Raw genomic sequence first — 15,375 nt, forward strand, 5'->3', positions numbered from 1 at the left:
TTGTTTCATGGATCTCTAAGGTGTAATAATTAAAACTTAAAATGTAACTTTGGCTCTCACAGTATCTGATGGAGTTACAGGTGGTTGCGAACCACTGTGCTGGTAATGGGAATCGAACCTGGGTCCTCTGCAAGAGCAAGTGCTGGTAACTGCTGAGACTGCTCCAGTCCCACCACACTACCAGAAAGATTAAAAGGAAGAACAGAGTCCAAGTGTTGTTTGCACACGGAGTGATAAGGATGTTCATATACAGCTGGAGGTTAGACAGTTTGGAAAAGTGTCGGCAGAACCTAACGAAACTGGTCTTACATACTGTTTGACTCAACAATTCCCTCCTGGGTACACACTCAACATAAACGTGAGCTATGTTCACCAGCAGGCATTTTCACAAGGAGTGGCGCAAATCAAGCCCAAGAGTGGTTACAGCCATACCTGCTCCTAACCACAAAATACACAGTGCTTATCAACAGCTTACTGATATGATAAGCTTGCTGGTATGATTATAAATAGGAAGGATGTTGATAAGGTTGACAGACCCGGGTCCTAACACATCTGGATTGTGCTTTTCTCTGTATGTCTTAACACTACACTTCATGGTTTGCTTTGGTTTGTTTTCTGAGATTTTGCAACTGTAGCCCAGGCTGACCTCAAACTGAAAATCCTCCCGAATGCTAAAAATGATACATTGTAACACAAAGCAGGAAAAGGCTGGTTTTTTTAAAGTTTTAAAATCACCCACCATGCAGAAACAACTGCTCTCAATACTTTCGAGTTATTTCCTTCCCTTCTGAAGCAGGCTCACTTGGTCTACCCTAGCCTTACCCCAGATTTTCTTTACCCATAGAAAAGAATCTACTGGGTCAAGGGCATTATTTAAGATCTGTGTTCCTTCTTCATTTCCCTCTAGAAATGGCGCACCAATTCACAAACTGAGCAGCGGCATGGTGTGAGGGCTCCGTGTGGCTTATCCCTCGTGATCATTTTAACGCGTCACGGCTTAAAAGGGGACTCAGGATCCTGGCATTCCCGGCATCACTAACTAGGCAGCCCCGTTGCCCCTGCTCCTCTCCGAAGGGAAGCCTCTGCAGGGTCCCGGAGCGCGCTGGGCAGCCCCAGCTCCACATCCCGGGCGGCGGCCCAGCCCCGTTGCCCGGGGAACCGCAGCACGCCGCTGCGCTCGCCGATCAGCCGGTGTGTGAGTGGCGAGGCCGGGCAGCCCAGGCATGGAGCTGCCGGACCCCGTTCGTCAGCGCCTGGGCAACTTCAGCCTCACGGTGTTCGGCGACTCCAGCCGCACCGGGCCCGAGTCCAGCGAGGCCGCGGGTGAGTGGCGAGGGCGCAGGCCCACGCGGGGGTGTGGCTCGCGGGCGGCCGCACGGGCCGTGCCCGGGTGAAAAATGGCGGCTCCGGCTTCCGCCGCGGCACTTTTCCCTGCACCGGAGGCTGCTGCGGCCCTGCGGGCGCCCGCGGACCTCAGTCGCGGCAGCTGCTGCACCCGGTGTCCCTGTCGCCGAGGGGATTGGGACAGAGAGCAGGAACGCCTTCTTCCCCGGCACGGCCCGCCGGCCTTCCGGGCCGGGTGAGGGGAGAGCAGCCGCGCCCTCCACTCGCACCCGCGGGAAAGCCGGGCTGGGTGCAGACCCTCCCGGCCCGGAGGCCCGTTCCTCGCCAGCCAGCCTTCCAGCGGGGCACAGGGGAGGAAAGGGGGTGTCTTTCCATTGAACGAACCATTTTAAACCACTGTCCACGCGGCCGCCGGACCCGCGCGGCCTCCCTCTGCCTGCTCCTCCTTCCCCTCCATCGAACAGAAATACTACCGAGCTGACTTCGGTCTCGGCCTCCCGAACCATGACCGCCCCAGACGCGGTTGTCACCAGTGAACTCGGGGAGTAGAAATCCTTTCTCCTGCTTGGCCGTGGGAAAGTTGAAAAGCAAAGCCCCTTCCCACCCTTGCTATTTGTCACCCTGGTCATTCGCCCGATTTAGGCTGTGTGGAGAAAAACCTGAAAAGTTAGCTTGTCCTGTTTCTGATTCCAAGAGTGAGCCTGTCCGTGCACGTGAATCTGATAATTCAAGGTCTCCGGGAACAGGGCAGTTACTGAAAATTCAGGGTGGTGTTTGTTCTGCCGTCCTGGAGGCTGCAGAGCCTCGGCGGCCTTGGCGGTTCTATGGATGCCAACTGAACCACCTGCGGGCACCGGAACTGGAAATTCATATGGTTTTCATGTGTCACAGAAGTATTTTTTCCCAACCACTCAAACGTGAGAAAAGCTGTTGAAGTTCACTGTCAGTAACTTGGTCAGTAAAAGCCGCCTGTCCAATTATATAATGCTTTAATTTTATTTCAATGCAGAACTCAACTTGAACTTTTGTAAAATTTAATGAATTCACATTTTGCACCTCATTTATATTTTGGCCTGATTTTTCAGTTGCGTAAGTTGAATTGTTGAAGTGTGGACATGACACTACATAAAATAAAGCCCAGGCATGCTAAGAAGTCACTCTACCCAAGCTGTATCCCCCTAGCTTTTAAAACAACAACGTTGAATTCGAGGCCAGCCTGGGCTACAGAGTGAGATCCAGGAAAGGCGCAAAGCTACACAGTGAAACCCTGTCTCGAAAAACAACAACAACAAAAAAAAACAAAACGTATTTTGTTACAGTGTAGTCAAGAAGTGCCTGGGCGGTCCTGAAACTGGCTACGCAGTCCAGACTGTCTTTGAATTTGAAATACCTCGGTCTCTGAAAATGTGGACTACTTTCCGCTCTAAAGGTTCTGAAACTGTCAGCTTAACCAATGTATAATCATTTTCCTGCCTTCTTGGTGAGTCTGACGTTAGACAGACTGTAACAAGTTTTTATCCTCTAACCTCACCTCCACCTCACCTCACCTCACAACACCTCACCTCCACCTCACCTCCACCTCACCTCACCTCACCTCCACCTCCACAACACCTCACATCCACCTCACCTCACATCCACAATCTTTAGAATTAACAGATTTTAAAAATTCATTCTTATATTAGGAATGATTTAAAAATTAAGGCAATCCAAAACAGACCACAATAGTCAGGCATGCTCTTAAAACTTAAAGGAAACTTGTTATGGAATAGAATATTTAACTATGTAAAGATGTGCTGCATTTGTTTAACCTTGCCTGCCTAAGGCACCTGATTGGTCTAATAAAAAGCCAAATGGCCAATAGCTAGGCAGTAAAGGGATAGGTGGGGCTGGTAGATAGAATAAGTAGGAGGAGAATCTAGGCTCAAGAGAAGAGAAGGAGGAGAGAACGAGGGAGAAAGAAAGGGAGACACCAGGGACCGGCCACCCAGGCAGCCGCCAGCCAGGCAGACATGGAGGAAGCAGGAAAGTAGGACATACAGAATGCAAGAAAGGTAAAAAGCCCCAGGGCAAAACACAGATGAAGAGAAACAGGTTAAAATAATTTACAAGAGCTAGTGGGACAAGCCTAAACTAAGGCCGAGCACTCATAACTAATAATCAGTCTCCATGTCATGATTTGGGGGCTGGTGGTCCAAGACAGCCTGCTGCAGAAACTTCTAGAGGTCATGCGTGTCTCAAAAGCATTAGATGTCAATAAAAAACAAAAAAACAAGACTATGCAGATAAAAAGAAAAAAGTGTTACAAAGTAATTTATGTTAGTGTCTTTCTAAATTATTTCATTTAGAAAAGCCAATTTAAAAAAAGAATGTAGTTAAATTTATAATGTATTTTTAGGGCTCAATTTTTAAAATTAAATTCTTGTTGAGGGACCTTTTCCCTTATACAAAAGCAAAAGATATTGGGTAATCAGTCTGACAAATGGAACTTGTGTGGCACAAATGGGTATATGTATGACAGGGTGCATTTGAAAATTTGTTCTTTCTGCTTATGCAGGCTTGGTATTCACAGTGTATAAAGCAAGATTCTAAATAGGAAATGTAAGTATAAATCTGTGCTTACACTGAGACTGTGTGATTACAAGTAAGAAAGGAAGTGGCACTGTTTGTGAGTACCCATTAAGTGTGGCAGGCACACTAGTAAGAGTGAAATAACTTCACAAGCAGCCTTTGTGTGGTCTTCTGTTATCATTCCAGGGATGATTAAAGGAATGCTCGGAAAGATGTGATAATGCATCTTCATCGGGGCTTCTATTGTTGTGAAGAGACACCATGACCACAGCAACTCTTAAAAGGAAACCATTTAACTGGGGCTCAGTTCAGAGGTTTAGTCCATTATCATCGGGTCAGAAAGCATGGCGGCACACAGGTGCTGTAGAGGTAGCTGGTGTTCTACATCTGGATCTGCAGGCAGCAGGAAGAGAGAGTGACACTGGGCCCAGCCTGCGCATTTGGAACCACAAAGCCCAACCCCAGTGACGCACTTCCTCCAACAATGACCTATGGAGGCCATTTTCATTGTGATCACCACAGCTTCTAAAGCCCGTGGTCTCTTCAGTACTCCATGCTGCATCTTAGATGAGAAGAATAGGATTCTTTGCCAGCACTTTTTATTTTTTATTTTGTGTGTATGAATGTGTACCGCATGCATGTCTGGTGCCCACCCAGGCCAGAAGAGAGCAGCAGATCCCCTGGAATTGGAGTTACAGATGGTTATGAGCCACTGTGTAGGTGCTGGGAACTGAACCCTGTCTTCTGCAAGGACAGCAAGTGCTCTTGACTACTGAACCATCTCTCCAGCCCTAACGGCACTTCTTATACACAGTTTAGAGTGATAAATACCTGTCGGTAAAGACTTCTACTGCAGCATGTAATCAAGGAAGGATTTGTAGGGACATGGCACTAGATTAGCATTAAGGAATGTGCAGGATTAGGATTTGCTGAAAGGGGGATGTCATTATAATTTGAGATCAATTATTATAAAAGAGCTAACCTATAAGAGATTCATTTTTATTCATTCATTTTATAGCTCTTTATAGAGACCCTACAAAGGCAGCAATAGAATTTCATATTCACATTGCTCTTTTGGATTTTAGTTTTTTTCTGAGACAAGGTCAGACGTGTAGCTCTGACTGCCTCAAACTTGCTCTTCCCTGTCTCTGAGCGCTAGGGTGACAGGAATACCACGCCAGCTGATAGTCCTTTGCTTTTTATTTTTCCCTTTCTTACTGTGTAGCCCAGGCTGGCCTCAAACTCAAGTGATCCCCTGTCCCCTAAGTGCCGTGATTAAAGGCTTGTGCCACCATGTACAGCTTGATAGTCCATATTTAATCCAAACCCCAGTCTGCAAACTGACAGCAGACTGTAGGAACAAATCCTTGAAGGACATGAAACACACCCCAAGCAACTAGTGTCTGAAGTAAACGGTATGCTGATGAACATACTGTTGGTGATTATAAATAGACCTAGAATGTGGAATTTTACTGAACCAGTGTCAATGCTCAGGGATATGAGGGCTTCTGGGGCATCGGCCAGGACTTAAACCGTGTCCCTTCTGCCTCCTGCACAGATAATGAGATGGTCTCCAGCTTGCCGTTACAGATGTCCCTGTACTTCAACTGGTACTTTTTCCCGCTCTGGTGGGTGAGCTGCATTGTGATGCTTCACCTGAAGGTGAGTCCACCTCACTGCTGGGCCCTGACGCCCTCCCAGCCCTTTCTACCCCACCTCCACGTTACCCAAGAAAGACTTTGCAAGCATGTCCTGCCTTTTCTTCGTTTCAGTACTCGGTCTTGCCCGATTACTACAAATTCATTGTGATCACTGTCATCGTCCTCATAACCTTGATGGAAGCGATCCGGCTGTACCTGGGCTGCATGGGGAACCTGCAGGAGAAGGTGGGTCCTCCCCTCCCTTAGGGCTGTGCTGGAGATAGCTAAGGACAACTAACGCAATGGCAGGGGTGCAAGTGGAGCCAGCCGGGGGCTAAGGATCAGCTCCAACCTGAAGACTCCTGCCACTGTTGATCTCCTGAACTAGATGATCTCATGGACTAGAGGAGGAAAATAATCCTGACGAGTTCACTGAGAAGAAGTGTGGTGACTCCTATGAAGTATCTGAACACAAAAACTCTGAGCAGTTGGCAGCGTTTCTCACTTCTTCTCAGTCTTGAAAATATTCGGTCAGTAGTAGAGAAGGAGAGTCAGCAAGACTGGGAGAGAGCCGAGGCGGGTAATGGGGGTGAATATGATCAAAGTACATTCTGTACGTGTATGTAGGGGTTAAAAATGGTAAATTAAATGTCTGTTTGGAACCTTAAGAAAAATTATAAATTCATGTTTAATGCCAGGCCCATGTTTTCTGAATCATCACCCTGCCTAAGTATTTACAGTTACTAAAGTCTTTAGAAAATCCTGTGGTTTGCTAAGCCCTTCATTATAGGCCCCACCCAGCGTGTCTTATTGTTTTCTTGCCGTTTCTTAAGCCAGCCAGCCATACCAGGCTGACGTGTTGATCCCTAGTCAGGCTGGAGCTTCACGGGTGGGATGCTCTCCTCTGCACACCCTCGGAGTCTCCCTTTCCAGCCCGTGGTCTCTGCACCTTTAAATGTTTCACTTCACTGTTGACCAAGTGGGAGCTGTGTCACGTGAAGATGATGTTCTCAACTCAGGACAAGGACTATGCGCACTCCTGAATCACTCATGGGGCCCATACTGTAGGTTCTTTGTAGTGCTGAGCACCTGTCTGTATGTGTAACTAAAATAGAACTGTATCTTACTGGTCTTAGAACTCTTGATATCTTGTATCACTGCAGGTTCCTGAGTTGGCTGGCTTCTGGCTTTTGAGCCTCCTGCTACAGTTGCCGTTAATCCTTTTCTTGCTCCTTAATGAAGGCCTGAGGAACCTGCCCTTGGAAAGAGCAGTACATATCATCTTCACCGTCTTCCTTACTTTCCAAGTCATCTCTGCGTTTCTGACCCTGAAGAAAATGGTCAATCAGCTGGCGGCCCGTTTCCACCTCCAGGACTTTGATCGGCTGTCTGCAAACAGCGCAGTAGTGAGGAGGAGGAGGCCGTGTACAGAAGAGCTCTGACCCAGCGCTGAAGAGGTGACGTCTGCAGATAAGGCAGGAAGACTGAGAGAGTGACAGGACACCTGAGACCAGGCTGAGAAAGGGCACAGGTGTCCTGGGTTGTGTCCTCCAGCTCAGGCTGAGAAAGGGCACGAGTGATCTGGGTTGTGTCCTCCTGCTCTGAGATTCCATGGAGGCAATACGAAGACGCACTATGGTACATGAAAGCAGTGTGTTAACCTTGGAGCTGAGGGGAGTCCAGCAGACACTAAATTTCTTGTTTCTGATGTTGACTTTTCAGGGGTTTATTTGTAAGTGTATTGGTAGTTGTAATCTACTGCCCTTTCCTTAATGTTTCTAGCTGTCATCTGTAGCTGGAAATGAATGGAATCTCAGGAAAGTCCGGTTTTGGCCGGTGGACTCTCGCTGCATTTGTCAGCACACTCCAGGACATGGCCACACCGGGAGCAGCTGGCCCACACAAGACAAACTCTGGTGTTTCTGTGGACTTTTTGTTTCGTTTGCTTTTGTTTTGACATTTTTTTTTCTTATTGTTAGGGGCCAGCAAGTGGGAGAGGAATTGGGAAAGAGGGGAAAAACATGCAAAATGTATGGTACCAAGAAAAAAATTAATAAAAACGAAATGTGTGACATCCCCTTTAAATGTTCAGTTACCTAACTGGCTCTTCTGGGTTTCTTGGAGCACATGGAATGCTTGCTCACCAGCATGCTCCTGCAATAGATGGTATTTTAACCGGGACAAACTTTTGGGTGTGCCAGTGGTCAATTCCGAATCTCTTCTCAGTTGCCGTCCTGAGGGGACAGAGTGCTGTGGTGTTTTATAGAGTTTATCCCAAGGTGAAGGAGGTGACATGTTATGGTATTTAAGGAATATTTTGTCATAAAACCATGTTCAGTATTTGTGATGGAGGCACAGACTGTTTTTTTTACCATAAATCATAAGCTATTTATATTAAAATATCGGTAATGCATACTTGTCTTGTGCAGTTCTTTTGAACTAAGAAGTTTGTGGGAACTTTTTAAATCTCTTTTTGTTGTTACTGTTGTTGGGGTTTTTCAAGACAGGGTTTCTCTGTGTAGCCCTGGCTGTCCTGGAACTTGCTCTGTAGACCAGGCTGGCCTCAAACTCAGAGATCCACCTGCCTCTGCCTCCCAGGTGCTGACAGCAGAGCCCATGAGTTTGTTGTAACTGGAGTTGTAACATGAGAGGCCTAGTATACAGCAGACAGTGGTGGGAACATTGACTTTGTGATCATTCATACCTTTGTCATTCATATTCTCTGAAGAATGGCTACATGCTATTAGATTCATATCTGAAGCCTGGTTTGGAAACCGTGGTTTCCCGTTTTTATACAGTGAGAGCTAAGATTGTGAGTTAGGACAGCCACATGGACTGCACTCATGATCCTATCGTGAGCATGTCCCTTGTGAGTAAAAGGAACCTACTTAAGGAAATTTGGTTAAAGACACAGTTTCCGGGGTATATCCAGTTGTGGGATGTCTTTCTGTATGCTATGAATATATGCTGTTCCCATTGGTTAGTAAAAGAAGCTGCATTGGCCTATGGCAGGCAGGATGGAGCCAGGCAGGAAATCTAAGAGAGATAATGAGAGGAAAAAGGAGAATGGAGGAGATGCCGAACTGCCATCCAAGGAGGAACATGTAATAGATCGCAGGTAAAGCCACAGAACACGTGGCAATACATAGATAAGTAGAAATGGGTTGATTTAAGATGAAAGAGCTAGCTAGCAAGAAGCCTGCCATAGGCCATACGGTTAGTGATTAATATAAGCCTCCGAGTGATTATTTTATAAGCGGCTGCAGGACTGTGAGGCCAGGCGGTACTGGAGGAACACAGGACCGTGGAGCCAGGTGGGACCAGAGAAACATCCAACTTCATATCCACACATTATTTTTAAGTGTTTATTTAGATTATCTTAAGGGACAGAGTATTTTTTTCCCCTCAGGCTTTCTTCTTTCCTATAAAGAAATATATTTTCATAGGTAATATATTTTACACACTACATTAAAAACTGTTCTTTTCCTTTTTTTTTTTTTTTTTTTTATCCTTGGCTGGAGCTTCCTATGTAGACCAGGCTGGCCTCATAGAGAGCCACCTACCTATGCCTCCTAAAATCTGGGATTAAAGGGGTGCACCACCACATTGGCCTCCAGTTTTCTGTTACTTCAATTCATGCTCATAGAATTTCCTTGATTTTCCTTATTAATTCTTACATTGCTTACTTTTAAAAAAATGTCTGAACTTGCCATTCCCGATTTTGCCTGACACACTTCCTCAAGTATGAGAGTTTATGGACAAGATGGGTTCTCAGTCCTCGGGGGTCTCATCTGGGAGGTAAAACATTTGCAAAACAACCCACACAGTCGGAGGTGTAACTTTATCAGGGAGGTGTGCTGAACCTTCGGTACCTCACCGATGTCCTGGGCGTGCAGTGATCTCCACTCTGGTCCAAGCACTTAGCACCTTCATCAGCCTCCTGAAACATTCACCCTGCTTCACACCATAGGGAGGGATTAATGGTGACATCAGAGGCTCTACACTCTCCCCTTTCCTGTACAAACAGGAAGCACAGTAGCTGCTGTGAAGAACTAACAAGCCAATCAGGGCTCTTACAATGTAGGGTGGGCATCATGGTTTACAGCGGAGCAGTATCTCAAGGGACAGGCATTTGGAAAGTGCTGCAGAATGAGATGATACTTCACATTTGAATAGAGGGAATACTACATTCAGCAGTAAGAAATAGGTTAATAGGGCTGCCTTGGCAGTTAAGAGCACTGGCTGCTCTTCCAGAGGACCAGGTTCAATTCCCAACACTCATGTGGCAGCTCACACCCATCTGTAGCTCCAGTTCCAGGGCTTCTGACATCCTCACACAGACATACATGCTGGTGGAACACCAATGTGCATGAAAGAGATATCTCGATAGAGGGAGCCATTATGGGGTGGTTTAGGGAGAAACCTGATGCTAGGAAAGTTCCCAGGAATCCACAAGAATGACCCCAGCTTAGACTCCTAGCAATAGTGGAGAGGGTGCCTGAACTGGCCTTCCCCTGTAATCAGATTGGTGACTACCCTAACTGTCATCAGAGAGCCTTCATCCAGTAACTGATGGAAGCAGATGCAGAGATCCACACCAAACACCAGGCCAAGCCCTGGAAGTCCAGTTGAAGAGAGGGAAGAGGGATTCCATGAGCAAGTGGGGTCAAGATCATGATGGGGAAATTTACTGATACAACTGAACCAAGCTCGTGGAGACTCATGAACTCTAGACCGACAGCTGTGGAGCCTGCATGGGACCAGACTAGGCCCTCTGCATAATCGAGACAGTTGTGTAGTTTGGTCTGTTTGAGGGGCCCCTGGCAGTGGTGTCAGGATTTATCCCTGGTGTGTTAGCTGGCTTTTTGGAGCCCATTCCCTGTGGTCAGATGCCTTACTCAGCCTTGATGCAGCAGGGAGGGACTTGGTCCTGCCTCAACTGAATGTACCAGGCCTTGTTGAGTCCACATGGGAGGCCTTACCCTTTTGGAGGAGGGGATTGGGAGGGGTGTGAATTGAGGGGAGAAAATGGAGGGGGAGGTAGTAGGAGAAGGGATGGGAGGGGGAACTGTGGTTGGTATGTAAAATGATTAAAAATATTTTTAAAAAGCCAATGCACATAAAATAAAAATAATTATCTATAAAAAAGAAATAGGTGAATAATGACATTGTTGCATGACTTCAAGGCATTGAAATAGGCATTTAGAAGTTGCTTCTCCTAAAAAACATTGACTCCTTTACTTGGGTCACAAGGCTAACAGCACAGAGATGTCATTGTCCTCAAGCTGTAGTCACCTTGAATTCCAGAAAGAACAAAACTCCACAGGACAGGCTCAGCTCTCCTTCAATGAGGGCAGTTTACACACTGGGTGAGGCTGCTGAGCCAGGCCTGTTAACTGCTGGGGTCCAGGCTTTTGTGCTAAAAACTCTCATAACCAACTTTAGCAAACCAACCAGGTAAAAAGAGGCCTTTGAGCAGTGGCCTCTAATAGCAAGTTGGAGAATGGAGGAGAAGGATAGGATGGATGGTCCACATAGGGGAGGATGAGATGGATGGTCCACATGGGGGGAGGATGAGATGGATGGTCCACATAGGGGGGGATGGGATGGATGGTTCACATAGGGGGGGATGGGATGGATGGTCCACATAGGGGAGGATGGGATGGATGACTCACATAGGGGGGGATGGGATGGATGGCTCACATAGGGGGGGATGGGATGGATGGTCCCACATGTGGGGGGATGGGATGGATGGTCCCACATGTGGGGGGATGGGATGGATGGTCCCACATGTGGGGGGATGGGATGGATGGTCTCACATAGCTTCCTGAGACTCATCTTACATTTGATCAGGCCCAGCTGTTTCCACCACCATTTGGTGAGGCAGAAGTATTCATACTCTTCGGGTCTTGGAGTCTGGCCCCAGGTGAGTCCACTCCAATCAACCGCCATGGGCCATGCCTCTTCCTTGTCAGCTTTGAGGCTCTTCTGAGCTGTTTGGGATTTTTTTTCTTTTAACTAATTCACATTTCTGAGATTTGTCTAGCAATATGTCTGGGTTCTTTATCTTTCAGGCTCTTTTGAGTCTTTTGAGCCATTTTAGATGAATACTAGTTCTTTGACAGATCTTGTCTTGGGGGCCCCTTTGAGCCAATCAAGGATTCTATTAAATTGTTTGGGCATTTGACATTTTTTCCAACAGGTCTTGTATTGGGGGATTCTTCTGAGGAAATCTGGGTTCACCTGAGCTTTTGGGAGATCAACCAGTGTGACAAGGTGTTGTAGAATATTATTTTAACTATGTAAAGATGTATTACATTTGCTTATGCAGCAGAATATTACTTTTTACTGTGTAAAGGTGTGTTACTTTTGTTGATGTTGCATTTGTTTAATTATGAAAAGACATGTTGCATTTCTTCCACCTTGCCTGCCTAAGGCATCTGATTGGTCTAACAAAGAGCTGAATGTCCAATAGCTAGGCAGAGAAAGGATAGGTAGGCAGAGCTAGAAGACAGGGAGAATAAATAGGAGGAGGAATCTAGGCTTGAACAGAAGGAAGAACAAGAGGGAGGAGGAGGAGAGAAGGAGGGACGTGCCCAGGCCACGAAGCCAGGCGGCCACCAGACTGCAGACATGAGAAGCAGTGAAAGGAAGACACCCAGAAGTAAGAACGGTGATAAGCCCCGAGGCAAAAGGTAGATGAAGAGAAACAGGTAAACATGGCTAGCCTAGGCTGAGCATTCAAAACTAATAATAAGTCTCTGTGTCTTGATTTGGGAGCTGGTTGGTGGTCCAAAAGAAAAGGCCTGGTACATTTGGGCACCCATTGTGGGGCCTGTATTCCCATGTAGGGCCTGAGAAAGCTGAAGAGAGACAGAGACAGAGACAGAGACAGAGACAGAGAGACAGAGCTCCTTTAAGAAACTCTGCCATTCAGTAGAGCACATGAACAGTCTTTTTCACACTAAGTAGAAATAAAAAGCTAAGTAAAAATTCCTACCACAATGTGGCACTGGCATCTCAGACAACAGGAAGCAGTCTAGAGAACACAACATCCACATTCTCAAGAGGTGGGGTGGGTAGTTTTTGGTCATTTGGTGGGTTATGGATGTTTATCATCATTTAGTGGGGATATAGGAATATAGGACAGACAGACAACTATTAACTTCAAATATCTTACATTGGTATGGACTTTGGTATATTGATACAAATTTAACGTTAACCTTTTATACTGTATTGTATGTTTCTACTCTTGTTTAAGGGGTTGTGCTTATGCAGCTCATTTAAAATGTAATGTAGAATTAAACACAGGGTAGTAGTTAGTTATCTATAATAATCAAACTTATAGTCATGTTAGGTATGTTTTCAAGGTTAAACATATATATTTTAGATAAACAAATGATCTACAAACACTTCAAAGACCTACAGAATATGGCATTTAAAATGTTTTGTTAACCTAAGGTTTTTCATGACAATGAGACACATCTGCTCCTGGCAGCACCAATCCACTTCAGAAAGGATGATGGACATCAAAGAAACTTCATATGAAGTTTGCTTTCACTGTGGCAAGGTTAGTCACTGGACAAAGACACTGTTTCTCCCTGACTGCTGACAGTGTGGTGTACAAACTGGACAAGCAGAGCAGGCACAAAGGAAAAACTGTCAAACTTTGTCAAAACAAAGCAGGACAGTCCTTCAAAATTCCTGCTTCATGGGAAAGTCTGCCAGATATTCTAAGCCTATAGGACAAAGATTGGGTGCCACAACATTGCAGAGGAACTTTGGGTGACTGTCCAGACAGCCAGATGTCTGTCATTTCTATAGTTTGGAAGTAGCTTGCACTGTACTTCCTGTTTACTCAGTTAATATTATATCCTTCTGGGGTCTTTGATGGAGTTGAAGACTAGATAGTTATAGTTAATAGTTTTCCTTAGCTATGATAGAAGATAAATTAGGGACAGAGCTTTGGACTCATCAAAATAGAATAGATAATAGATTTAGAGATAGTTTTCTCTAAATTTACCAAATGCAAAGGGACTGGATATTGTAAATGTAATCCTTACCTGATTACTGTTCTTAGTATATAGTCTGACTATGTTAAAGTCAAAACCTTTCTTTTTAGACCAAAAGGGAGAAATGTTGTAGAATATTATTGTAACTATGTAAAAATGTGTTACATTTGTTTGGCTGCGTAATATTACTTTAACTATGTAAAGGTGTGTTACTTTTGTTTATGTTGCATTTGTTTAGTTATGAAAAGATGTGCTGCATATGTTTCACCTTGCTTGCCTAAGGCGTCTGATTGGTCTAATAAAGAGCTGAACGGCCAATAGCTAGGCAGACAAAGGATAGGCAGGGCTAGCAGACAGGGAGGATAAATAGGAGGAGAAATCCAGGCTCAAAGAAGAAGAAAGGGAGGAATAAGAGGAGGAGGAGGAGGAGGAGGAGGAGGAGGAGGAGGAGGAGGAGGAGGAGGAGGAGGAGGAGGAGGAGAGAACAAGGGAGACTCCTGGGCCAGAAGCCAGGCAGCCACCAGCCAGCAGACATGAGAAGCAGTGAAAGGAAGACATACAGAAGTAAGAAAGGTAAAAAGCCCTGAGGCAAAACATAAAGAGAAACAGGTTAAGTTATAAGAGCTAGTCAGAAAAGAGCTAAGCTAGCCTGAGCATTCAAAACTAATAAGTCCCTGTGCCGTGATTTAGGAGCTGGTTGGTGGTGCAAAAGAAAAAGCCTGGTACAACAAAGAGGCTCAAATTCTTTAATTTGTGTTGGTAACTAGGTAAGGGATATAAGGTATTGTAGGGAGCCGCCACTCTAAGATGGCACTGGCTTCCTGGTAGCCTAGCTGTAAACAACTCCATATTTGGCTATGATGCACGAGTAGGGTAATTGGCCTTATGTCCTCAGCCTATCCCGTGGCTCCCCGTGCTTGCATTCTGGTGGGACCCAATCACAGTACGGCACGTTTGCCTGATTCCCTATATAAGCAGCTGCAATTTAGTCCTCGGGGCCCCTCGCCTCCCGCTCTCCCTTAACCAAGAGGTGCTCCAATAAAGTGTGATCTGAGAAGAATCCTCGCATGGTGGTCGTTCTTCCTCGCTGGCCAAGGAGCGCGCCGCAAGGTATCATACAGAAAAGGGTGTCTAGGAGATGTCTGCTATAATTTGTGTAAGCATGGGAAAAACTGTATGATCTTGATGCACCTAAGAATTATTACCAGTCTTTTACAGACTCATGATTTATCTAAGCGTGCATTCTAAATCAACATAATTGTTTGGTGTGTCTGTGACAGTTGGCTAAAAGAGGCAGAAAAATCTGAAAGCTGTAGCATCAATTCCAAACACAGATTTAGCTGCATGAGGTGGCCTCTGATCAGAGGGAAGTGCTCTTTCTGGTCCTCTCTGGATGACTCAGAGTAGTTACTAGGGTCTTAATGAGGTGTCATGGTTGGATGACCCCATGACATTCAGAAGTCACCTAAGAAACCACGTAAGAAGATCACGTCCTGCTCCTGAATTGGTGGAATCTCTAACAGCCCACCCAAGAGGTCCACATAAGGATTGGTCACCCCACACACTGAGTTAGCCCATATGCCTCGGAGTGGGGCTCCCTAAGACATAAGAGGAGCTATCTGTCCCATGGTGACACTCGAAGAAGAGCTCTAACCCCAAAACACTTCTCCAGCTTTGACTTTGTTTCAGCCACCAAGACAATTCTCCAGCCACCTGAGGTTAAGACCACAGGGCCGAACGGAACCTGCATGCAGAACTTCTGAAAATAACTGAGTAGCTTCATTTTTACATTTTCTAAAACATTTTGACAT

General features: G+C 45.8%; 1 protein-coding gene across 2 annotated transcripts; it reads left to right on the forward strand.

The window, feature by feature from the left end:
• Positions 1-888: 888 nt before the first annotated feature.
• Positions 889-7,637, forward strand: Tmem17 (transmembrane protein 17). 2 transcript variants are annotated; one of them, XM_006974802.4, is made up of 4 exons: positions 889-1,323; positions 5,471-5,574; positions 5,685-5,798; positions 6,716-7,637. In XM_006974802.4, exons 1-4 carry the CDS (start codon positions 1,224-1,226, stop codon positions 6,992-6,994), a joined length of 597 nt encoding a protein of 198 aa, XP_006974864.1. In that variant the 5' UTR covers positions 889-1,223; the 3' UTR covers positions 6,995-7,637. The 2 variants fall into 2 exon arrangements, with proteins under 2 accessions (XP_006974864.1, XP_042141497.1); XM_042285563.2 differs by lacking the exon at positions 889-1,323 and adding an exon at positions 1,390-2,824.
• The last annotated feature ends 7,738 nt before the right edge of the window (positions 7,638-15,375 follow it).

Source organism: Peromyscus maniculatus, chromosome 10, assembly GCF_049852395.1.
Source record: "Peromyscus maniculatus bairdii isolate BWxNUB_F1_BW_parent chromosome 10, HU_Pman_BW_mat_3.1, whole genome shotgun sequence".
Taxonomy (NCBI): domain Eukaryota; kingdom Metazoa; phylum Chordata; class Mammalia; order Rodentia; family Cricetidae; genus Peromyscus; species Peromyscus maniculatus.